At 41.5% G+C, this 26,159-nt stretch overlaps 1 protein-coding gene across 3 annotated transcripts; it reads right to left on the bottom strand.

Annotated features, from left to right (window-relative positions):
• Positions 1–1,100: 1,100 nt before the first annotated feature.
• si:dkey-181m9.8 (E3 ubiquitin-protein ligase RNF31) lies at positions 1,101–22,770 on the bottom strand. 3 transcript variants are annotated; one of them, XM_055867671.1, is made up of 21 exons: positions 22,444–22,770; positions 21,486–21,576; positions 21,128–21,193; positions 20,831–21,000; positions 20,444–20,592; positions 17,525–17,601; positions 16,228–16,398; positions 15,737–15,841; positions 14,323–14,583; positions 13,967–14,058; positions 13,557–13,745; positions 13,045–13,230; positions 10,583–10,681; positions 10,216–10,305; positions 10,018–10,132; positions 9,574–9,692; positions 9,155–9,268; positions 7,409–7,475; positions 7,075–7,162; positions 6,748–6,916; positions 1,101–6,369 (listed from the first exon to the last, which is right to left on the bottom strand). In XM_055867671.1, exons 1-21 carry the CDS (start codon positions 22,486–22,488, stop codon positions 6,193–6,195), a joined length of 2,640 nt encoding a protein of 879 aa, XP_055723646.1. In that variant the 5' UTR covers positions 22,489–22,770; the 3' UTR covers positions 1,101–6,192. The 3 variants fall into 3 exon arrangements, with proteins under 3 accessions (XP_055723646.1, XP_055723647.1, XP_055723648.1); XM_055867672.1 differs by having other exon boundaries at positions 20,831–20,997; XM_055867673.1 differs by lacking the exons at positions 20,444–20,592; positions 21,128–21,193; positions 21,486–21,576; positions 22,444–22,770 and having other exon boundaries at positions 20,831–20,983.
• Positions 22,771–26,159: the final 3,389 nt, after the last annotated feature.

Below are 26,159 nucleotides of genomic sequence, written 5' to 3'. Positions count from 1 at the left end.
AATTGTATAAACTGCCTTAATTTTGCTGGACCCCAGGAAGAGTAGCTGCTGCTTTGGAGTTTGTCACACAACACAATGCCACAGATGTCTTAAGTTGAGGGACCGTGCAGTTGGCATACTGACTGCAAGAATGTCCACCAGAGCTGTTGCCAGATAAAAATTAAATTTTTTCCCTACCAACGTCGTTTTAGATAATTTGGCAGTACGTCGAACCAGCCTTGCAACCGCAGACCATGTGTATGGAGTCGTGTGGTCGAGTGGTTTGCTGATATCAACATTGTGAATAGAGTGCCCCATGGTGGCGGTGGGGTTATGGTATAGGCAGGCATAAACTACAACACAATTGCATTTTATCGATGGCAATTTGAATAGAGATACCATGACGAGATCCTGAGACCCATTTTCATGCCATTCATCCGCGGCCATCACCTCATGTTTCAGTATGATAATGCACGGCCCCATGTCACAAGGATCTGTACACAATTCCTGGAAGCTGAAATTGTCACAGTTCTTCGATGGCCTGCATACTCACCAGACATGACACCCATTGAGGATGCTCTGGATCGACGTGTACAACAGCTTGTTCCAGCTCCCGCCAATATCAAGCAACTTCACACAGCCATTGAAGAGGAGTGGGACAACATTCTACAGGTCACAATCAACAGCCTCAACTCAGGCAAATGGTGGCCACATCAGATACTGAGTGATTTGTTTTTATTCACGCCCCTACTTTTTTTTTTTAAAGGTATGTAACCAACAGAAGCATATCTGTATTCCCAGTGATGTGAAATCCATAGATTAGGGCCTATTGAATTGATTTAAATTGACTGATTTCCTTATAAAAACTGTAACTCAGTAAAATCTTTAATAGTTGCATGTTCAGTATACATTCCTAAAGAACATAATGTACTTTTTCCTCCATACATTCTCTGACACCCACACGAATGTTACATTTTGAATGCTTAGCAGGACAAGAAAATGGTCCAATTCACACACTTATCAAGAGAACATCCCTGGTCATGTGGACAAGGTCAGGACATGTTAGCACCAGGTATAAACGAGGCTATAATTTCCCCCAAAAACCCAGACAGAGACAGTCGGTCAGTAGAAAAATATGTTTATTACTAAAGTCAGTTGTACTTTTCCTGAAGAGGTACCAGGACAAGCTGTTAAATCGATGCAACATCACACTGTCCTTCTCCCTGATCATTTTAACACACAACAAAAATACTCCGGGGTGATGTTTCCCCTAGGTACAGATCTAATATCAGATTCCCCTCCCCCAATCATATTCTTAACCATAGGTGGGGGAAATGCAAAACTGACCCAAGATCAGCATCTAGGGGCAACTTCATTGCAAACGTTAGTGAATCAGATACTCATTACTACATACCGTACCAATAAGTAGTGAATACCTTTATTGCATAGCGAATTTATGAGTAAAAAAATAACTTCATGGTTTAATGCAGCTGGGGGGAAAAAAGAGCTTATTCAGGAGTGTGAAAGGTCCGGATAGAACTATATACAATAAACTTTGCACCCTACTGGATAAGGCCCAGAAATGTGCTGTTAAATTGAGTAGCTTTTTATATCTACTTGCATAATACAGTTCTGTACTTCACTTGAATTGAATTATGTACCAAAGCCAACAGCATAAATTGCAATGATGAAAATACATTATAAATGGGGTCAATCATGCCTGTAATATGACCCAGGTTATCACTCAACCAACTACAGGGCATACCAATATTGTAGGATCTGTGACATCCACCTGTATTGATCATATCTTCACTAATGCTGCAGAGCTTTGCTCCAAAGCATTTTCAGATCCCATTGGCTGTAGTGACCATAACATTGTGGCAATAACAAGGAAAGCCAAAGTGCCAAAAGCTGAATATAAAGTAATTGAAGAGATCATACAAAATGTTCTCAGGACTCTTTTGTTGAAGATATAAAACATTTATGTTGGTCTGATGTGTATGAGGAAGTGAATCCAGATGCAGCACTGGAAGTAAAATTATACATGCCAATTGCTGACAAACATGCACCTATTAAGACATTGCCTGTGAGAGCTGTTAGGGCCCTCTGGATTGATGATGAACTGAAAAATGTTATGGTTTAAAGAAATTATGCAAAAGAGGTGGCAAACAAATCAGAATGCTCAGCTGATAGGTTGAAATGTTTGGCATTACCAAACTAAGGTAAATGACAACACAATTGAAAGATTTTGAATTACCTAAAATGACATCATGGGCAGGAAACCCAATTAATATCCATCGATCATTGAAGTTGATGGGTCGTTTATAACAAAGCCTTTCGATATTGCCAATCATTTCAATTACTATTTCACTAGTAAAGTGGAAAACCTCAAGAGGTGAAATGACAACATTGAACAGTAAACCATACTTTTTTTGTATAAAAAAATCAATCTAATATGAAAGAGAAGGTTTGCCGTTTTGAATTTGGTCAAGTTCGTGTGGGAGAAATGGAAAAGCTAGTGTTATCCATCAATAATGAAAAGCCGCCAGGTCTAAACAACCTTGATGGGAAACTATTGAGAACGGTAGACTGTAATGACACCCCTATTTGCTATATGTTTATATGTCTAAAGTAATTCCACTGCCTAAAAATAGTAAAGCACCCTTTGCTGGCTCTAACAGCCACCAAATCAGTTTGCTACCTGTTCTTAGTAAACTGATGGAGAGAAGGACACTCAACTTGTACTGCACTGACTCAAATGACAGATGATTGGTTCAAAATAAATGGATAATAAGATAGTTGGAGCTGTATTGTTTGATTTCAGTGCAGCCTTTGATGTTACTGATCATACATTTTTATTTAGGAAACACGCTAGCTATGGCTTTACATCACATGGTCGGAGAGTTATTTATCCGATAGAACCCAGAATGTTCTTCAATGCAAGCTTCTCTAACATCAGATATGTACAGTGCGGTGTCCCTCAGGGCAGTTGTCTTGGGCTGTTACGCTTCTCTATTTTTTTACAAATGACTTGCCACTGGTCTTATGTAAAAGCTAGAATGACTATATATGCAGATGATTCCACACTCTACATGTCAGAACCCAAAACCAGTGAACTCACTGAAATTATAAATAAGGAGTTACAGTCAGGGCTCCATAGTGGCGTAGTGGTCAAAGGTACTGCATCTCAGCGCAAGAGGCGTCACTACAGTCCCTGGTTCGAATCCAGACTGTATCACATCTGGCCGGGATTGGGAGTCGCATAGGGCGGCGCACAATTGGCCCAGCGTCGTCTGGGTTTGGCCAGACTGAGTTTAAATGTATTTGGCTAAGGTGTATGTAAACTTCCGACTTCAACTGTATACTCCTCGGGTATAACGTTGGATGGTCATATTGACAAAGTTGCTGTGAAGATGGGGAGGGTTATGTCTGTTATCAAAAGATTCTGTGTTTTGACACAAATCAACTGTACTAGTTCATGCTCTGTTCTTGTCCCATCTTGATTACTGTCTGGTAATATGTTCAAGAGCAGCAAAGAAAGACCTAGCAAAGCTGCAGCTGGCTCAAAACAGAGCAGCACACCTTGCCCTTAGCTGCACATACAGAACTAACATCAACAACATGCATGCCAGTCTTTCCTGGTTGACAAGAGATTAACTGCTTCTCTTCTAGTTATGAGAAGTACTACTGTAATGAAAATTCCAGATTGTCTGCATAATCAAATAACACTCAGCTCATACCCCACAAGACATGCCACCAGTGGTTTCTTCACAGTCCCCAAGTCCAAAACGAACTCACGGCAACGCACAGTATAATATAGAGCAATGATCGCATGGAACTCCCATCTCCAATTACTCAAGCAAACAGCAAAAATTACCCTTAAAAAAGTATTAAACAACATTTAATGGAACGGCGAAGACTGAGGGGGACACACACACGTTTGTACTACTATTATTTATTTTTGTATTTTAAATTAGTGTGACTGTCCTTGTCTATCAGAGTATCAGTGTTTTTTGTTGACCCCAGATAGCTTTTGCCAAGCAGCAGCTATTCTAACGAAAATCTGAATAAAATCAATAACAAGTTTACAACCCATTTCACCCACATCTTAATGTATTATACCTGTCGGCTTTAAGTTAAGTGTTACATCAAGTTCCTTTCATTTAACAATATTTCAGTGTTAAAGTATGAAATAATTCACAGGCTGGTCATAGCAGAAGAAATGTATGTCTCAAGAACTTCTCTAGTACAATACATTTTGAAAGTTTGTTTGAGATCCTGAGAAGTGAGAACTAGAGGACAACAAAAATAAACTGTACTGCAATACAGTGGCTATAGAAAGTACACACGTCACTTTTTGTTGCCTTACAGCCTGAAATTTAGATTAGTTACTTATCATACATTTCCCACTGATCCTCACAGTGGGGTGTATACTGGTCTATAGGGACAGTACAGTTTATTTTATGTGAACTAAGTGCTTTTAAAAATATACTTTAAAAAAATATAAAACGCAACATGTAGTGTTGGTCTCATGTTGTTTCATGAGCTGAAATAAAAGTTCCCAGAAATGTTCAATTCAAACAAAAATATAATTTCTCTCAAATTTTGTGTACAAATTTGTTTACATCCCTGTTAGTGAGAATTTCTCATTTGTCAAGATAATCCATCCACCCGAGGTGTGGCATATCAAGAAGCTGATTAAACAGCATGATCATTACACAGCTGCACCTTGTGCTGGGGACAATAAAAAGCCACAAAGATGTGCAGTTTTGTCACAGATGCCTCAAGTTGAGGGAGCATGCAATTCACAAGCTGACTGCAGGAATGTCCATTAGAGATGTGGCCAGAGAATTAAATGTTAATTTCTCTAACATAAGCTGTCTCCAAAGTTATTTTACAGAATTTGGCAGTACGTCAAACCGGCCTAAAAAACACAGACCGTGTGTAACCACGACAGCCCAGGACCTCCACATCCGGCTTTCTCCCCTGCTGGATGTTCTGAGACGAGCCACCCGGACAGCTGATAAAACTGTGGGTTTGCACAACCAAAGAATTTCTGCACAAACTATCTCAGGGAAGCTCATCTTCGTGCTTGTCATTTTGACCTGACTGCAGTTCGGCGTCATAACTGACTTCAGTGGGCAAATCCTCACCTTCGATGGCCACTGGCACACTGCTCTTCACGGATGAATCCCGGTTTCAACTGAACCGGGCACATGGCAGACAGCGTCTATAACGTCATGTGGTCGAGCGGTTTGCTGTCAACGTTGTGAACAGAGTGCCCCATGGTGGTTATGGTACGGGCAGACATATGCTGTGGACAACGAACGCTTTTTAATCAATGTCAATTTGAACGCACAGATATACCCTGATCAGATCCTGAGGCTCATTGTGGTGCCATTCTTCCGCCACCATTACCTCACATTTCAACATGATAATGCACAGTTCTTCCATGGCCTGCATACTCACCGAGCAGGAACAAATGTATTTAAATTGACTGATTACATGATATGAAGTGTAACTCAATAGAATCTTTGATATTGTTGCATGTTGCGTTTATATGTTTGTAGCTACATGTTTATTAAAAAAAACCGTCAAATAAATTAGAATAACATGAAAACAAACAAAATCTTAATGTACCGGATCCGTTAGTTATTTCAAATCAAAAGTGCACTGCACTTTACGCTCGAGTCGACATCCACTGTGTTTACCGTGCACTTTTGATTGAATCCTGGCCACAGCATAGCTAGATCTAGAGCAGCAGTGTGCAACACAGCTCCTCAAAGGACCAATTTACCTTGTCCCTGCCTTCCCTGGACTGTTTTATGGCACTATTTCTATGTCATTATTAGGCCAGTGTTACATAGCCATTATGACAGATGGTTGAAGTTAAATATTACCCCTGGATCATGTTTATTAGGACACGCAACAACAAAAAATTGCAACTGAAAACAAATGTGTGTTTCTCATTGGACAAGACCGGGTAGTCCCTTCCCCAGTTTCACTTAATTAAAAAATGTTTTCTCCCTACTTAACACAACCCTGGGTGGTATTCACTAGGCACCAAACGGAAGAAAACGGACTGACGCAAGGAACCTGGCCTTATCCATTAAGAAACACAAAAAAAAAATTCGTAGCAAAACATGTAAAAGCATTTGCCATCATGTGCCCTAAGGAACCCAGCCCAGGTGAGGCCAAGTATTTTACATTGCCTTAGTCGTTGAGCAAGAGCAGCAATTGGGAGTCGTCATGGAAGCGCCTTGGTGTGTTTCTCTGAGCAGAAGACAGGCGTGGTCCCGCAGGGCTCGATGAGGGTAGGGGGCAAAGGTCATCTTTCACCTTCACAGGGGATAGCTTGTTGTCCCTCAGGCTAACCTTCCTAGTCAGGGTCTGAGGGACACACACATAGCATTATGGCAGTGTTTCCCAGACCAGTTCTGGAATCAACCCAGTCCTAACTACTCCACGTATACATGTTAAAATCCAGAACAAGCACACCTGATTATATTAGTCAACTAGCCTAATGATCAGTACGCCCTTCATGAGTTGCATCCGTTGTGCTAGTGTTAAAAGAAAAAAAAGCTCTTTAAATAATACAGAATCTCCCAGGGACCAGAGAGCTACGGAAGCAAATTAACGCTTGGGAACTGACTAAATCAGTGTTACCAAAATCATATGGCCAGCATCAACCAAGGGACCCAGAGGATGAGAAACACTGTTCTATGACAGTGTAAAAAGCGTTGTGGGTAGTCTCCCCCTAAGGCTCACCTTTCTAAGGTGCTGTACATAGAGTGCCTCAGAATCCTGAAGGTTCTTCTGTGGAACAGGAATGTGCCACCGCTGTAACTCGGCCAACATCTCAGCCACATCGAACAGAGCGGCTGGATCCGCGTGACTCCGGTTGATCAGCTCCACTAGACACTCTTTATAGTGTAAGCTAGGGAATCAAATTGAATCAAATGTAACCTTTTACATCAGCAGTTGTCACAAAGTGCTTTACAGTAAACCAAGCCTTAGACCCCACAGAGTAAGTAGAAGCAGAAGCACAGTGGCCAGTAAAAAGTTCCTAGAAGGAAGAAACTTGGTGTCTCTTACACGCAGTAGCCACTGTACTCTGGGAGAGTCGGTAGACCACAAGGCCCGTCTCCACCCATCTCTCTGTGCTCCAGGACTGCACACAAACCTGACACATGGGAATAGAAATGTTTCAAAAACAACAGCAGCAACCACATTAACTGTGAATACTACAGGTAAGAGTAAATGCATATGAAGCAGCAACAATTTTGATGAACAAAATGATTACAAAAAGATAGAAACAAATGACGTGAAACAAGCTTCAATCAGAAGCAGACAGAAGCATTTAACTATTACCGGTAGATTATAGAATAATGATTTGTAAAGTAAAACCCCTTGTTGGCTTGTACTTTACCTTCTGAGTTTGTTCCTGTAGAGTCCTCTTTGGATTTGACCATGCCAGCGAGGGGCACTCCGTAAAGCTGGAAAAGATTGAATGTTGTTCAGATACATGATAAATTGCAATTCTCTCAAAGCACAAAGGTTAATGTCCTCTATCTTTCGTCAGAGATTATTTTGGTAGATAGCATGATGGGTAAATATACAGTTGAAGTCGGAAGTTTACATACACTTTAGCCAAATGCATTTAAACTCACTTTTTCACAATTCCTGACATTTAATCCTAGTAAAAATTCCCTGTCTTAGGTCAGTTAGGATCACCACTTCAGTTTAAGAATGTGAAATGTCAGAATGATAGTAGAGAGAGTGATTTATTTCAGCTTTTATTTCTTTCATCACATTCCCAGTGGGTCAGAAGTTTACATACACTCAATTAGTATTTGGTAGCATTGCCTTTACATTTTTTTACTTGGGTCAAACTTTTCAGGTAGCCTTCCACAAGCTTCCCACAATAAGTTGGGTGAATTTTGGCCCATTGCTCCTGACAAAGCTGGTGTAACTGAGTCAGGTTTGTAGGCCTCCTTGCTCGCACACACTTTTTCAGTTCTGCCTACACATTTTCTATAGGATTGAGGTCAGGGCTTTGTGATGGCCACTCCAATACCTGGACATTGTTGTCCTTAAGCCATTTTGCAACAACTTTGTAAGTATGCATGGGGTCATTGTCCATTTGGAAGACCCATTTGCGACCAAGCTTTAACTTCCTGACTGATGTCTTGACATGTTGCTTCAAAACACCAACCCTCATCCTCATGATGCCATCTATTTTGTGAAGTGCAGCAGTCCCTCCAGCATTAAAGCACCCCCCACAACATGATGCTGCCACCCCCGTGCTTCACGGTTGGGATGGTGTTCTTCGGCTTGCAAGCCTCCCCCTTTTTCCTCCAAACATAACGATGGTCATTATGGCCAAACAGTTCCATTTTGTCATCAGACCAGAGGACGTTTCTCCAAAAAGTACGATCTTTGTCCCCATGTGCAGTTTGAAAACCGTAGTCTCAATTTTTTATAGCGGTTTTGGAGCAGTGGCTTCTTCCTTGCTGAGCGGCCTTTCAGGTTATGTCGATATAGGACTCGTTTTACTGTGAATATAGATACGTTCGTACCCGTTTCCTCCAACATCTCCACAAGGTCCTTTGCTGTTGTTCTGGGATTGATTTGCACTTTTCGCACCAAAGTACGTTCTCTAGCGGTATGACGGCTGCGTGGTCCCATGGTGTTTATACTTGCATACTATTGTTTGTACAGATGAACGTGGTACCTTCAGGCGTTTGGAAATTGCTCCCAAGGATGAACCAGACTTGTGGAGGTCTACAATCTACAATCAGTCTTGGCTGATTTTTTTGATTTTCCCATGATGTCAAGCAAAGAGGCACTGAGTTTGAAGGTAGGCCTTGAAATACATCCACAGGTACACCTCCAATTGACTCAAATTATGTCAATTAGCCTCAGAAGCTATGACATCATTTTCTGGAATTTTCCAAGATGTTTAAGGGCACAGTCAACTTAGTGAATGTAGACTTCTGACTCACTGGAATTGTGATACAGTGAATTATAAGTTAAACAATTGTTGGGAAAATTACTTGTGTCATCCACAAAGTAGATATCCTAACCGACTTGCCAAACCTATAGTTTGTTAACAAGACATTTGTGGACTGGTTGAAAAACTTCAGACTTCAACTGTAGGTAGTGTAGGATTTACCTGAAGCAGCCTGTGTAGTCTGGGCACGTTCCAGTCCCTCAGGTGGTACAGGCAGTCCCTGGGGTGGTGGGCATGTAACCCCTTGGACCCACACTCCGCTGAGAAGTCACACCCCTGAAGATGTAATTTGTTAGTGAGGAAAGTACATTATTTGAAGTTGTACCTTATTTTATCTAGAGTGTTGCTTCATCCAGCCCGTTTAAATGTTGTCGTTTGTTTTTTTAATTGGTATGAATATGCATCTTAGAGCGTGGCTTTAAACATTTCCTTGTGTTCTGCTACTGATTTTGACTAGAGACTAGTGTGCCTGGGTTAAGAAAAACGATAGACATAAGATAAAAGATTCAAATCTACTTTGACTGGAATTCTCCTTTAAATTAATGCTAAAGTGTCAGCTCAGATTCAACTAGGAGACTTACCGCGCCTAATTTGAAGGGCCTATTACAGCCGCCACAGAATTCGTGCTGGCATTGGGTGCATTTGAAATGGAGACAGCCTCCCTTGGAAAGGTAGAACACAAACTTGCATTTTGGACATTCTGAAACGAGACAAATAATATATGCAGTTAAAATGTCTTTCTCACCAAGACAGAAATTCAAAATATTGCATGCGTCTCATCTAATTTTGATTCAGGTACATACAATGTTTAATCTGAACTAAACATTAAAAAAAGACTACATAACACCGTTACAATAATAATAATAATACAAACAGATGGCTTTAATAGTGACAACTCAATTACACAGCCGTGACACAAACTGTTATTCAGATAGGCTAACAGCTAGCAGACCTATACAACTGTGTGCATCATAAACCGAGAGTTCAAATAAACAAAATAATGAAAGTATGAGGTGTGTGTGTACTTATTTTATTCCTGCTGAGGAGATTCTCCAGCTTTGCGGTCTGGTACTCTGGGTTATTGTGGAGTTGCCACTTTCTGAACTTCTCACAGGAAAGACCCTGGTGTTGTGGAGCCCACTGGTGTATCAAAACGTTGTTAGAAGGTAGATACAAGGCTTTCCAACAATTTGAATGTGAGTGTACATGAATACATTACTTACTGCGGACTTGCATTGGGAGCAGGTGCTCTTCCTACAACTAGGACAGTCCATTCTCAGCTGGTCAGCCTCGTGTAGAAGGCCAAAGGAGCACTAGAACATTGCACAGAAACTGACATTCATAAGCACCTGGATGTTCCAGTGGAAAGAACAGGGCCACTGTCTAAACTTCACCAACATGTCTTATCTAGTGGGGTATTGGAAGCTTAGATCACAGGGTTTTGAATTGAAGGGGAGGGAACGAGGGTGAAAGAAAGACGAGGAGAATAAGAGAGGGAGATACTATTAAAAAAACAGAGGTGGAGACTAAGAAAAAAAGAGAGATGAAGAGACAAGCAGGAGAACCAGAAAGATGAGTGAGACGTCTTACGTGGGCACACCAGCGGAAGTTGGGCATCTCCTGCAAGGCTCGGTCTCTCAGCTTCCTCTGGAACAACTCATGGATCTGAGGATCTAGGTAGTGCCTGATCTGGCAAGAGACAACAATGTAGACAGGAGGGATGTTAAAAAAACTGTAAATTCCTCTAGCCTTTCAGCACCAGTTTCCCGGAGCCAGTTTAAGCCAACTCCTGGGCTAAAAAGGGATTTATGCTCTATGGCAGGGGTATTCAAAAGGTTTTATGAATACTGCTAGCAAAATATTTACTTTATTACATACCTACAGTAGAAAAGAGGAGACTATCTTCTTTCTAACTATGCCACCTTTATTTCTCAACTCCTAGTATTGAGCCAAATACACTCACTGGAGTATGTGACATTGGCTTTGTAAAAGCAGCCGTGAATAGGCTACCAGTGCAACAACTGCTGCTGGTAAGCTTTATTGACTTGGACAGCTAAACAGCTGCTCTGAGTGAAAATGTGTTTGGCGTTACCTTTTTCTAGCTAATAGGTTATGTTAGAGTTCACACTCTCTTCCAATTATAATGTGGAGAGGTCAAAATAGTGAAACACTCTGCCAAATCTATCAATAATTTTATTTCTCCATGACATTATAATTCACCTGACAAGACAAAAAAAAAGTCCTAACGTATAATGGGGTTCCTGGATCGCCGGTTTGCCTGGGCAAGAAAAGGTTAAAGACCCCTGCTCTATGGAGAACCTCCCTTGAATGTGCTTTTTAGTCCAGGTTTATCAGCGTCTGAGAAACCGGACCTGAGACTGGTGCATCTCTCTCCATGAATGCACTCACTGACTACTACAAATCCGTGCGCAACCTTTGTTTCATTGTGTGGATTGTTTGCCCTTTGTTAAACGTTTATCAATTCCCGACTATATATCAAATCTAGCACCAGTAGTAGATGTAGGCTACCGTCACTCATCACCATGTCCCAGTAAACTAGAATGCTTGATTACAGTCATTTCTGTTCAGTTTAAAAATATACACTGCTCAAAAAAATAAAGGGAACACTTAAACAACACAATGTAACTCCAAGTCAATCACACTTCTGTGAAATCAAACTGTCCACTTAGGAAGCAACACTGATTGACAATACATTTCACATGCTGTTGTGCAAATGGAATAGACAAAATGTGGAAATTATAGGCAATTAGCAAGACACCCCCCAAAACAGGAGTGATTCTGCAGGTGGTGTCTCCTGATGTACTGGCCTGTCTCCTGGTAGCGCCTGCATGCTCTGGACACTACGCTGACAGACACAGCAAACCTTTTTGCCACAGTTTGCATTGATGTGCCATCCTGGATGAACTGCACTACCTGAGCCACTTGTGTGGGTTGTAGACTCCGTCTCATGCTACCACTAGAGTGAGAGCACCGCCAGCATTCAAAAGTGACCAAAACATCAGCCAGGAAGCATAGGAACTGAGAAGTGGTCTGTGGTCACCACCTGCAGAATCACGCCTGTTTTGGGGGGTGTCTTGCTAATTGCCTATAATTTCCACCTTTTGTCTATTCCATTTGCACAACAGCATGTGAAATTTATTGTCAATCAGTGTTGCTTCCTAAGTGGACAGTTTGATTTCACAGAAGTGTGATTGACTTGGAGTTACATTGTGTTGTTTAAGTGTTCCCTTTATTTTTTTGAGCAGTGTATATTATTAGATTCATACCGTTCTCATTCTTGAAGTGATATTGTTGTTTGGAGAGCTCACAAACTATGCTACACCAAAGAGGAATAAACTGTTATTTCCATTGCATTAACCCGTTTTCTGTCAATTTCTTTATTGTCTTGTTTGGAGCACATGTCTGGTTTCTCCGTCTTGTGTAATGTTGTGTGAACAGAAGTATCTGGCCTGCGTGCCAGGATAGGTGTGGCTTATTTAGGTGCCTGTTTGGGTTACGTTCTTGTTCAGCTTGATTTTGGTTAATCAATGGGGAGGCTGCATCTGAGCCTGGTAGACTCCACCTGGGCTTTCTAGTTAAGACAGATTGTACATGATAGGATGCTTTTTCTTTTTGAATACTGACATTTAGAAGTCAGAAGATTGTAAATATATCAACTTGTCAATGTATCACTGTCATCACCGGTGCGGTGTAAATAAAGCCAACACCCATTTGCACCTCTACCTGCCTGCTTCCTGAATAATTTGTCCTTACAACTGTTACAAGGTCCCTATTTTACAGAAGACAAAATTATATTAAAATGATTTGCAATAGACGTAGAAGATGGCAGCTAGGTATTTGGAGCCAGTTTAGCGTTGCTCTAAATGACATCCCCTTCCACTAACAAAACCGAATGTTAATGGAATTTTTAACCAAACATTTCAATTGAAACAGAGCTAGGTAGAAAGGTCCACCCTGTCTATACAGTGGTAGGGTCTGAACACTACATCGAAGCAATGTCTACTACTACCGGGAAGCTACTGGCACCTGACCTGTGTGTCCAGAAGGCTGAAGTAGTCCAAGGCCTCCTCCACGCCTCCCTGGCTCTGACGCACGTCGGGCTGGCCACACAGGGGACACACCACATGGACGATGCTCTTCTCCTTGATGGCCTGGGAGAAGTAGGCCTTGAAGCAGCTCTCGCAGAAGGCACATGGGCAATGGGTCATAGTGATGATCTGTAGAGGGACACGGAGTGAGAGAGAGAGAAAGTTCGAGAGGGGTGGAGCACGATAGAGCCATTTTACTCTTCTAAACCTCATAGTGCGCTATAACCTTGTTCCCACACAAACTCTGGTGGAATGTCTTGCAGCATGCCTTTAAAAAAAAATGTGCATGAGTGGGTATCTACTGCCATATTGCCATATTCAAATAAAGACTGCAGGAGACTAGGGCAACCCTACTTTAACCTGCCCAACAATAACGGACCAGTGATTACTTCAAAGGCAGGCAAGGAAGGATCCATGTTGACAGTATTTGAATGGGGTCCCAGTCTCTCACCCACCTTGCTGAAGGACACCTGCTCGCGGCAGATGGGGCATTCATGAGACAGGTACTTGAGGGCCGAGGGAAGGTCCCGGCACGACTGCACCGCCTCCTCCACGTCGGCCTGGCTGAAGCTCCGCCCCTCAAGTGACAGCAGGCTATGGAAGATGGCCGCCTTGTCGCCGGAGACGCCGGGCGGCACCGCAATCTGACGAAAGAGAATTGCATATATATGAAGAGTGTAGAGTAGTACTTTAGAGTCTACTGTTGAAACGGAAGATGCTCTTTTTGCAGTCTTTATTTATTTTTTTAAATCATGGAAGGCCCACACTTATACAATATGCACACAAACCCTGGAGCACACATGGACAGACAGACACATACACACAGGAAAAAAAATAACTGGTTTGGGGTTAAGTCCACTCTTACCTGAGCACTGTTGACCCTCTTGAGCTGTATACGGAAAGGTTTCTCATTCACAGTAAAGATTCGGTCTGCCTGTAAGAGCACCTGCTCTGCATCTGAAAGCAGAACCAAAATAACAATAGAAAAACAATGTATCATTAGTGTCTTCTTGTTTCAGTCTATTTTCTTCCATTTGTGCCTAATTAAAACGACCCTGATGTACTGTATATACACTCTCCCATACCATGTGCATAATATACATTTTTAAGATTCTGCAATGTACATTTTCAGGCTGTAACTCCATGGTAGTGTGTGCATGTTATCCCTTCACATCTACAGTATATGCTCTCTCTTACCCCCCCAGCCCCTTTCTCACTCACCTCTGGGACTGCGGAAGCTGACCAGTGCCTGGTCAGGCTGGGTCGGGGGGTAGGGGTAGGTCACATCCAGCACCTCTCCCCCACCGTTGCTCCTGCGCTGGAAGTAGAGGGTGAGCTTGTTCTTCACACGGCTGGGGGACTGGTCCGGTGGCAGCCGGCTCACCAGGATACGATGCTGGTTGTCCACTAGGGGCGTGACTGCAGTGGGGATTGGGGGGTAGTCACCACCACCTTGATCACCTCCATCGCCTTGCGTCTGTCCTGAGGAACGAGAGTCGTTGGGCAGTTATTCACAAATGAATGGGAAAGATAAGTGCCATTTCATTAAATGATTTTATTCAGTGCCCTGCAAGGGCCGAAACACTTCTGATTTTCAAGTAACAAGTGTACTCTGTATGTATGTGTACAACATGTCGCAAATGTGTTCTCAACTGAGTTTGAGTCAGTGGAGATGTTATGCTCAAAATAAACTTGTAGACTGGCTTAAACATAAAGCAGGTACTGCCTCAGTGTTCAATGTAAATGCGTACCAGAAGTTGCACAGAATGCTCACATTCCCTCATACATTGAACATAAAACAAATTCACTGAGCAAATTTCTGGTCTGGAGTGGAAACTTTGTGAGCATTCTGTGCAACTTCCGGTACGCATTTACAATGAACACTGAGGCTGTACCCGCTTTATGTTTTAGCCAGTCTACAAGTTTATTTTGAGCATAACATCTCCACTCTATCAGAGTGGCTTACCAACAAAACCAATGGTGCAAATGCATCCCAAAATATGTTCACATGGAAATAGCTATTGATTTCTATGATCCAGCCTATAGTAGCCAATATATGGTGCTCAATGTAGGACTTAAAAACATTATGCAGGGCTTGACATTAAGCTTTTTAAATTGTTGTCCAAAAAACACAAACAAAAAAAGGTCAAACACAATGGGCCAAATAGGTGAATGAAATGTAGGCTACCCATCTGCCTATTGGCTTCTTAGCATAGTCAAGTCTCAAAATACAGCACTGCCCCTTTAAGACAGAATAAATATTGGATAGTTAAATTTGGTTTGGCCTGTTGCTGATCTTTTTTTGATTCGATCACAAATCCCACATTAAAAAGGGAAAAGTTGATTTGATTTTTTTATTTAAAAAAATAGGCAACAAGTTCTGTGAAGTTTATTCTTGTGCACCTCTGCGCAGATTGGCATTTTTCCGTGCGGAACTCCTGGAGGAGCTGCAAAGCTGCGCATGCCCAGCTTAGAGGCAATATTGACTGTAGGTGAATTGCTACACTCTAGTGTAGCTGAATAGCTCAATACCTCTTGGTGAGCCGGCTGCCACCGGACCAGTCCCCCAGCCATGTGAATCAAACCTCAATTCATCAAAAATTTTAACACTTTTGGGATTCAGTTTTCCACTCACCTCTTTCTTTAGTACCAAGCTGGTACACATTGACAACATTTTCCAGCTGTAGGCTCTTGAATAGGTTGTTCATGTCCTCAGAACTAACAGGAGTGTTATTTGGCGCTGTGGAATGAGAAAATGAAATGACAGATAGTCAAAGCTCAAATATCAAAGCACAAAATACATTTCATTATGTATCACAATGCGATCAATACCAAACTTTAAATACACACTGTACATACAACTATGGCATGCTCACCATCAAACCTACACTATGCAGCATTTTGTTAGTTTAGATATCCCCATGGCTTTACAGAAATACTACTTTTCGATACCAGATGTAGCTTAGTAGTACTTTCCTACAGTACCTTATTAGACTGGTTAAGACTAGTCCTGAATTAAGAAGAACTTTCAATAGAGAATCTACATTGAACATGCTTTGTAGTGCAGGACTAGGCCTAATGTGTGCCTGGGAAACCAGCACCAAATGTTTATATACTGGGTCCTACCAGAGGCAGTAGTGATGAAGGGGTTGGTGGAGGAGTAGGGAAACTGGACTCCCCCTGGCACTCCAAAGTTTATCCCCATATCCAGTAGCTCCTCTGTGTAGGACCGCCTCACACCAGTCGTAGACTCTCTGAGAGGCCCCGAAAGGCTGGACTTTAAACTCTTGGGCGGAACTAGGAGAATTGATAATACACTGTTAGTGAGGAAATGAAAGCAAAAGGTTGACAATTTACTAGAAGTCGTTATAAATTAGGGTGAGGGAAGAGCTGTGAGAAGGAGTGGGATGAAAGGAGAAGTGGGTTGGCCGATTAGCTATTGATTGTGTACAGGGCCTAAAATGAACAACCGCCACCTGCAGGTAGATTTTGGCATTGGTAAGATGTCTATTTCACCAGCAACATTAATGGGTGGTCAGGGCTCCACAGTGCGAGCATTTCACTCACATTTGTGAGGGGAAAAAAACTGTTAAGTATAATCACATTTAATAGTAAAATAAATGCTGCAGTAGCTGTTTTCAAAGTATTTCTGCCGTTTTGTTTCATAGCACAAAATAACTACGAATCCTATATAGCCAATTCCGCTTTGCGCTGCAACACTGCCTGGCTGGGGGCTGTGCTCACATGAAGAGCTGAGTGAAACATACATTTTAAGAAGCGCTGCGCAGAAGAATAAAGGTTGGTCTAATTTACTTTAAACGAAAGTCTACTGAAATCAGACTTTGTCCTTGTTTCTTGGCTATTTATATTGTTTTGTTCACAAGCTAGGTTGTTTTTCTGTTTGAGTTTCAACGGCTAGGGAAGACTAGACAAGCCTCTACTAGTCAGACTCAATCACACAGGCACAAACATGACTGGAGTCGTTCTACCACAGTAACCTCCCACACTTAAAGGGGCAGATATTTTGGTTGAAAAAATGAAATTAAACAATATACCACATTAGTTCTAACTACTAATACATTTATTGTTTTAGAAACATTACAAAAAATGCTCATCCGTTTATTTTTTGTGTTTTGTTGGTGTAATTCCAGCGGTAAGTTGTTTTTGGGGGGAAATCTACCTGCCACAGTGGCTGGTGGACCAAAAAGTAAAATGTTATGCCCTGATTGTGTAAATACAGCTTACCTTTTCCATTTATTTTAGATTGTGGCAGATAGCTGGCTCTACAAACCAGATGGCCAGGGATGTGGACTCATCTTGACATTAGACCACTTAGGTTTGAAAACATCTAACAAACTTTAAAAAGCAGGAATGTTAGGGTATGCATTTCTAAGATACGGTACAGAATTCGGAGAACACTCACCTATATCTCTAGGTAGTGGCGTGGGGGACATCGAGGAGCGCCTGGCTCTCGGGGTAGAGCTGCTTGATTGAGGCCAGCTAAGAGGGAGACACAGTACAATACAAACTCAAAGCATGAAGGGTTACGAACAACTGAAAATGAAACCATTTTTCACTTTAACCAAAAAAGGCTTAAACAAATCAAAATATATTTTTGATTCTTCAAAGTAGCCACCCTTTGCCTTGATGACAGCTTTGCTTGACATTGTCTCAACCAGATTCATGATTTAGTACCTGAACTGCATTTCAATTAACAGGTGTGCCTTGTTAAAAGTTAATTTGTGGAATTTCTTTCCTTCTTAATGCGTTTGAGCCAATCAGTTGTGTCGTGAAAAGGTAGGCATGGTATACAGAAGATAGCCCTATTTGGTAAAATACCAAATTCATATTATGGCAAAAACAGCTCAGAAACGATAGTCCATCATTACTTTAAGACATGAAGGTCAGTCAATTCAGAAAATGTCAAGAACGTTTCTTCAACTGCAGTCGCAAAAACAATCAAGCACTATGATGAAACTGGCTCTCATGAGGACCGCCACAGGAAAGGAAGACCCAGAGTTACCTCTGCTGCAGAGGATGGATAGGTTCATTAGATTTACCAGCCTCAGAAATTGCAGCCCCAAAAAATGTTTCAGAGTTCAAGTAACTGACACATCTCAACATCAACTTTTCAGAGGAGACCTCGTGAATCAAGCCTTCATGGTCAAATTGCTGCAAAGAAACCAAATCTAAAGGATACCAATAAGAAGAAGAGATTTTCCTGGGCCAAGAAACACAGCAATTTACATTAGACCGGTGGAAATCTATCCAGAAAATGTCCAAATGAGATGTTTGGTTCCAACCGCTGTGTCTTTGTGAGACGCAGAGAAGGTAAATGGATGATCTCCGCATGCGTAGTTCCCACCATGAAGCATGGAGGAGGTGTGGTGGTCCTTTTCTGGTGACACTTGTCTGTGATTTATTTAGAATTCAAGGCACACTTAACCAGCATAGCTACCACAGCGATACGCCATCCCATCTGGGATATTCTGTTTTTCAACAGGACAATGACCCAACACACTTCCAGCCTGTGTTAGGGCTATTTGACCAAGAAGGAGAGTGATGAGTGCTACATCAGATGACCTGGCCCCCACAATTACCCGACCTCAACCCAATTGAGATGGTTTGGGATGAGTTGGGCCACAGAGTGAAAGAAAAGCAGCCAACAAGTGCTCAGAATTTGGGAACTCCTTCAAGACTGTTGGAAAAGCATTGCAGGTGAAGCTGGTTGAGAGAATGCCAAGAGTGTGCAAAGCATCAAGGCAAAAGGTGGCTAGTTTGAAGAAAATATATTTAGATAAACATCTAAATATATTTTCATCAAACTAGCCACACTTTTTTTGGTTACTACATGATTCAAATAAGTGTTAGTTTTGATATCTACACTATTACTCTAGAAAATAGTAAAAATAAAGAAAAACCCTTGAATGTGTAAGTGTCTTAACTTTTGACTGGTACTGTATACAGTGGCAAGAAAAAGTGTGTGAACCCTTCGGAAAATACCTGGATTTCTGCATCAATTGGTCATAACATTTTATCTGATCTTCATCTAGGTCACAACAAACACAGTCTGCTTAAACTAATAAACAATTATACACGGTGTGTCTTTATTGAACATTTACAGTCCATGGTGGGAAAAGTATGCGAACGATTGGATTTAATAACTGGTTGACCCTACTTTGGAAGCAATAACCTCAACCAAACGTTGTCTGTAGTTGCGGATCAAACCTGCACAACGGTCAGGAGGAATTTTGGACCATTCATCTTTACAAAACTGTTTCAGTTCAGCAATATTCTTGGGATGTCTAGTGTGAACTGCTCTCTTGAGGTCATGCCACATCTCAAATCGGCTTGAGGTCAGGATTCTGATTGGGCAACTCCAGAAGGTATATTTTCTTCTGTTGAAGCCATTCTGTTGTTGATTTACTTCTGTGTTGTTGTCCTGTTGCATCACCAAACTTCTGTTGAGCTTAAATTGGTGGACAGATAGCCTTACATTCTCCTGCAAAATGTCTTGCTAAACTTGGGAATTCATTTTTCGATCGATGATAGCAAGCTGCCCAGGCCCTGAGGCAGCCCCAAACCCAAACCCTCCACCATACTTTACAGTTGAGATGAGGTTGATGTTGGTGTGCTGTGCCGTTTTTTGCTCCACACAGTGTTGGGTGTTTTTTTTGGACAGCAATGACTTCTTCCGTGGTGTCCTCCCATGAACACCATTCTTGTTTAGTGTTTTATGTATCGTAGACTCGTCAACAGAGATGTTAGTATGTTCCAGAGATTTCTGTGCTGAACTTTCTCCATTTATAGACAAAATGTCTTACCGTGGACTGATGAATATTGAGGCTTTTAAAGACAGTTTTGTAACCCTTTCCAGCTTTATGCAAGTCAACAATTCTTAGTCTTAAGTCTTCTGAGATCTCTTTTGTTCGAGGTATGGTTCCCATCAGGCAATGCTTATTGTGAATAGCAAACTCAAATTTTGTGAGTTTTTTTTATTAGGGCAAGGCAGCTCTAACCAACATCTCCAACTTCATGTCATTGATTGGACTCCAGGTCAGCTGACTCGACTCCAATTAGCTTTGGAGAAGTCATTAGCCTAGGGGTTCACATACTTTTTCCAACCCACACTGTGAATGTTTAAATGATGTATTCTATATAGACAATAATTTGCGTGTTATTAGTTTAAGCACACTATGTCTATTGCTGTGACTTAGATGAAGATCAGGTCAAATTTGATGACCAATTTATGCAGAAATCCAGGTAATTCCAAAGGGTTTGCATACTTTTTCTTTCCACTGTATGTCGATTATTCAAGGAATGAGCACCCTTCTCAATTTACCTGCCAGGGTCCGAAGACTCTGCATGTGCACTGGAGTGTGCTGCAGTAGGTAGCATCTGAACTCTGATTGGGTGCATGGCAAAGAGGGGCGTTTCCTTTTGAAATGCAGACCTCATTTCTGAGACGAGCAATGACAGGTTGGCCAGCCCCTGCCAATCAAAAGGTAGACGCAGTTCAAACAAACTAGAAAAGTAGATTGATGGTGCTAAAGTACCACCCCTCTTCATGCCACTCCACTCAACCCATGCATGCTACACACACACATGGTCTCTCTCCATTTTCTAACCACTACTCTAACATCTCTTCTAATAATACATTTTTTTTTAAATCAACAAAACATTCACCAAGCACTATCAAAATCATATTGTTGCATTGTTGTCAACTTACGCTCTTCCAGTTGTTGAGGCAGTCGAGGAGCACCTGCCCACTGGCCTCCACATATGGGCACCTGGGGTTGATCAACATGGAGATGGAGGGACACACGTAGCACCGCGGCTGGCTCTGGGGGTGAGTCTCGTGGAGCCAGATGCACACTGGGATATTATATGTGTTACCTGCTTGGAGGACAAATTATTTCCATAGGTCACTTCAATAAGAACTTACATAGGGAATGGTGAAAATGTTATCGATGTGGCAAGGTACGAAAACTAGTTATTATTAGTATTATTATGATAGTGTGCTTACCGTCATGTGGAACTGGAATAGTACCAGCCAAATAAACTAACTTCCTCTTTTCCTTATTGGGGAAACCTGTGGTCGAAACATAAATATCATGTTAGTATTCTGCATAATTTAAGGCAGACACAGGGCACTCAAGCTGGTCTGGTCCAGAAACAACCCTAGAGTGCAAAACAACAATCTGCCCATACATCTTTGCTTAGCACAGTAAACCTTTCTAATCCACGTCGCTGGTGACCTAAGGTATCATGACCACTACAAAAATAGTGACACCAACGACACACCTAACAGTGACACAGGATCAATATAGGTTAGGTTAAATAAAAGACAAATGATGATACAGGTTTATATGCTGTGAACTTACAGTAGAAATCCACATACATACGCAGGTCTCCATAAGTCGCTGTAACATTCTTGATATCACTGACAACCTCAACAGGGAAGCTGTATTTACACTGGAAAAAAATGAAGAGTGAGGGGGAGGGAACATGTAATCAATATTGGCACACTAGCCATTATCTTTTCAGTGTGTAGTAGACAATAAAACAATGATCGATTCAATGCACTCTTGTCCAGTTATTTTAGACATCAAGAGGCATGTGGATTTATTTACTGACTGCAGTACTGTTTAGGCACTTCAAAGCTGAGTGTGGCATTCAAATTATTGGTTAGTTAGCTAGCTACTTCATCCAAAGGTCATCTATATATTCGCCTCTTCCTCTCTGCATCACCCCACGTTGACAGTACCGAGTACTAGAAACAATGACATTGTAAACCATTTTTCATAAGTTAGAACACTCAAGAGGCAAAGCACAGTTGTAAAGCATTGCGAGTGGCTAACAAACTGTTCCATGGCTTGAAAACCAAGCATTGCTTGCAAGCTAGCTAGTCAAACTGTGTTGTCAGTGAAGGGAATCTATCAAGTTACCAACGTTTGCTAGCAATGTCTGGATAGTTGCACCTGTTCATTATAGTAGCTAGCTGGCAACTCCTCAATTTAAACACGATAACAATATTTTCAGCTAGGCTAGCTACCTATTCCTGAAAGTGCAGCCTCAGATAAATGCATAGCTGGCTAACTATCTAACTTAGCTAGTTAAATACCTTGTCACAAAGTAAACTAGCTAGCTAATGTTAGTAGTTGGCTAAATAACTTTTGCTTAGCTCTACAACGGTCATCCTATGTAGTTTTTCAGAGATATGAGTATATTTGCTTACGTTAGTGTTATAGTTAGCATATATAGCTAATTACAGTAGCTAACGTTAGCTATCAAGATAAACCAGCTAGCCTACTTTCTGAATGATGTTGTTTATCTTCTTACCTCGGTCAGTGTTTCATATTCAAGGACTGCTGGGACCCTCGGCATCTTTTATAATTTAACCTTTCAATCTTATGTGGAATTATGGATCAACATTCAAAACTAGCTATGACAACATCTGACATTCCCGACAGCTGCGTTGAAAAACACTAGGAACTCGAAACTGCGAATTTGGAAATCTCCGACATCAGTCCGTTCAAACAACTGGGAACTGAGAATAAAATCGAGTTTCCGACATAGAAAAATCGATTTGAACGGTCATCCAACGCGGAAATCCAACTCGGGGCTCATCTTCATCTTCTTCTTCGATGAGGCGGTTGGCATCCAATACATGGTGCATTACCGCCACCTGCTAGACTGGAGTATAACTCCCTTATACTTTGCTTGAAAAAAATCTATAATAATAAAAAATAATAAATCAATTACTTTACCATCTAACACTACACTCACAAAAAAATATATAAAAAACATACTCCACTATTTAAATCTATTTCGTACTACTTCAGGCCAACAGCCTGAAATGATGGGACACTACACCCTGTAACTCTGCTGATGTTAAGTTTTGCACACCCTAATACCTCTCTGCAGCTGCCACCACAACCTCTATTTGCTATGACTTACATTCCATTCCTGCAGTACAGTTGATAACCATTGCTAGAAATGCCAAAAATGCAATCTTACTGAAACATATATCACTTGTTGGTGTATCCCTTTGTAGTGGTACAGATCTACTACTCACACCACTTATCTCAGGATCCCTCCCCCTTGACCCATTGTCCTCTACTTTCTTCACTGCCTCAGCATATAACAACTTCTGCACTACTCTAACGCTGGAAACCTCAACCTGCCTCCCTCGCACGGGACATTTCTGATCCCCAGCCCCATGGGCACCGCTACAATTAACACATACCATTACTTCCCCGAATGCTACACATTCCTTTGTCTCATGCCCTTCTTTACACTTCTCACACCTAGGAACCTCCCTCCTACACACTGCTGCCAACATGCACCTAAGCTTGACACCTGTAACAACATAATGTATTCGGCACAAAAGCTCATACAAGATAACTTACAGTGCCTTGCAAAAGTATTCACCCCCTTGGCGTTTTTCCTATTTTGTTGCATTACAACCTGTAATTTAAATAGATTTTTATTTGGATTTCATGTAATGGACATACACAAAACACTCCAAATCGGTGAAGTGAAATTAAAAAATTACTTGTTTAAAAAAAAGTTAAACTGAAAAGTGGTGGGTGTATATGTATTCACCCCTTTGCTATGAAGCCCCTAAAATAAGTTCTGGTGCAACCAATTACCTTCAGAAGTAACATAATTAGTTAAATAAAGTCTACATGTGTGCAATCTAAGTGTCACATGATCTGTCACATGAGCTCAGTATATGTACACCTGTTCTGAAAGGCCCCAGAGTCGACAACACCACTAAGCAAGTGGCACCGCCAAGAAAGCGGCACTATGAAGACGAAGGTGCTCTCCAAACAGGTCAGGGACAAAGTTGTGGAGAAGTACAGATCAGGGTTGGGTTATAAAAAAATATCAGAAACTTTGAACATCCCACGGAGCACCATTAAATCGATTATTAAAAAAATGAAAGATTATGGTACCACAACAAACCTGCCAAGAGAGGGCCGCCCACCAAAACTCACGGACCAGGCATGTAGGGCATTAATCAGAGAGGCAACAAAGAGACCAAAGATAACCCTGAAGGAGCTGCAAAGCTCCACAGCGGAGATTGGAGTATCTGTCCATAGGACCACTTTAAGCCGTACACTCCACAGAGCTGGGCTTTACGGAACAGTGGCCAGAAAAAAAGCCATCGCTTAAAGAAAAAAAGAAGCAAACACGTTTGGTGTTCGCCAAAAGGCATGTGGGAGACTCCCCAAACATATGGAAGAAGGTACTCTGGTCAGATGCATCTACAATTGAGATTTTTGGCCATCAAGGAAAACGCTATGTCTAGCGCAAAACCAACACCTCTCATCAAGCCGAGAACATCATCCCCACAGTGAAGCATGGTGAGTTACGTCCGTCGTTAGAATGAGACCAAGGCGCAGCATGGTAAGCGTACATCTTTATTTTGATGAACACCAAAAATACAACAAAAGCTTAACGAACGTATCGTTCTGCAGGCTACACAGTAACAGTACAAAAACAGATCCCACAAACTAGGTTGGAAAACAAGCTGCCTAATTATGATTCTCAATCAGAGACAACGATAGACAGCTGCCTCTGATTGGGAACCATACCCGGCCAACAAGGAAATAGAAAACTAGAATGCCCACCCAAATCACACCCTGACCTAACCAAATAGAGAAATAAAAAGGTAATCTTGTAATCTTCAGTGCCATCATTTTCAATGTTACCGAACAAATATGGCTAACATCGAATGACTAACTTCAATGACTAGTCTTCCAGAGATTGAGGACAATGACCCTAAGCATACTGCTGAAGTAACACTCGAGTGGTTTAAGGGGAAACATTTAAATGTCTTGGAATGGCCTAGTCAAAGCCCAGATCTCAATCCAATTGAGAATCGATCTGTTGTATGACTTAAAGATTGCTGTACACCAGTGGAACCCATCCAACTAGAAAGAGTTTTTTCTTGAAGAATGGGCAAAAATCCCAGTGGCTAGATGTGCCAAGCTTATAGAGACATACCCCAAAAGACTTGCAGCTGGTCTCTGGACCTACTCACTGCCACAGTCATACTCTGGACCTAGTTTTGTCCCATGGAATAAATGTTGTGGATCTTAATGTTTTTCCTCATAATCCTGGACTATCGGACCACCGTTTTATTACGTTTGCAATCGCAACAAATAATCTGTTCAGACCCCAACCAAGGAGCATCAAAAGTCGTGCTATAAAGTCGTGCTATAAATTCTCAGACAACACAAAGAGTTCTTGATGCCCTTCCAGACTCTTTCTGCCTATCCAAGGACGTCAGAGGACAAAAATCAGTTAACCACCTAACTGAGGAACTCAATTTAACCTTGCTCAATACCCTAGATGCAGTTGCACCCCTAAAAACTAAAAACATTTGTCATAAGAAACTAGCTCCCTGGTATACACAAAATACCCGAGCTCTGAAGCAAGCTTCCAGAAAATTGGAACGGAAATGGCGCCACACCAAACTGGAAGTCTTCCGACTAGCTTGGAAAGACAGTACCGTGCAGTATCGAAGAGCCCTCACTGCTGCTCGATCATCCTACTTTTCCAACTTAATTGAGGAAAATAAGAACAATCTAAAATTTATTTTTGATACTGTTGCAAAGCTAACTAAAAAGCAGCATTCCCCAAGTGAGGATGGCTTTCACTTCAGCAGTAATAAATTCATGAACTTCTTTGAGGAAAAGATCATGATCATTAGAAAGCAAATTACGGACTCCTCTTTAAATCTGCGTATTCCTCCAGAGCTTAGCTGTCCTGAGTCTGCACAACTCTGCCAGGACCTAGGATCAAGAGAGACACTTAAGTTTTTTAGTACTATATCTCTTGACACAATGATGAAAATAATCATGGCCTCTAAACCTTCAAGCTGCATACTGGATCCTATTCCAACTAAACTACTGAAAGAGCTGCTTTATGTGATTGGCCCTCCTATGTTGAACATAATAAACGGCTCTCTATCCATCGGATGTGTACCAAACTCACTAAAAGTGGCAGTAATAAAGCCTCTCTTGAAAAAGCCAAACCTTGACCCA

This window comes from Salvelinus fontinalis, chromosome 17 (genome assembly GCF_029448725.1).
Source record: "Salvelinus fontinalis isolate EN_2023a chromosome 17, ASM2944872v1, whole genome shotgun sequence".
Lineage (NCBI taxonomy): Eukaryota > Metazoa > Chordata > Actinopteri > Salmoniformes > Salmonidae > Salvelinus > Salvelinus fontinalis.
Note: the sequence above shows the minus strand (reverse complement) of the source record. Positions and strands in the feature narration are given on the sequence as shown.

Bases quoted from the DNA above. Each gene is read 5' to 3' on its own strand.
- si:dkey-181m9.8 (XM_055867671.1), bottom strand. From the start codon at position 22,488: ATGCCGAGGGTCCCAGCAGTCCTTGAATATGAAACACTGACCGAG. The intron at 21,577-22,443 runs GTAAGAAGATAA...ATTTTTTTCCAG, and splicing joins AATATGAAACACTGACCGAG to TGTAAATACAGCTTCCCTGT. The intron at 14,059-14,322 runs GTGAGTGAGAAA...TTCTGCTTTCAG, and splicing joins CAGCTTCCGCAGTCCCAGAG to ATGCAGAGCAGGTGCTCTTA.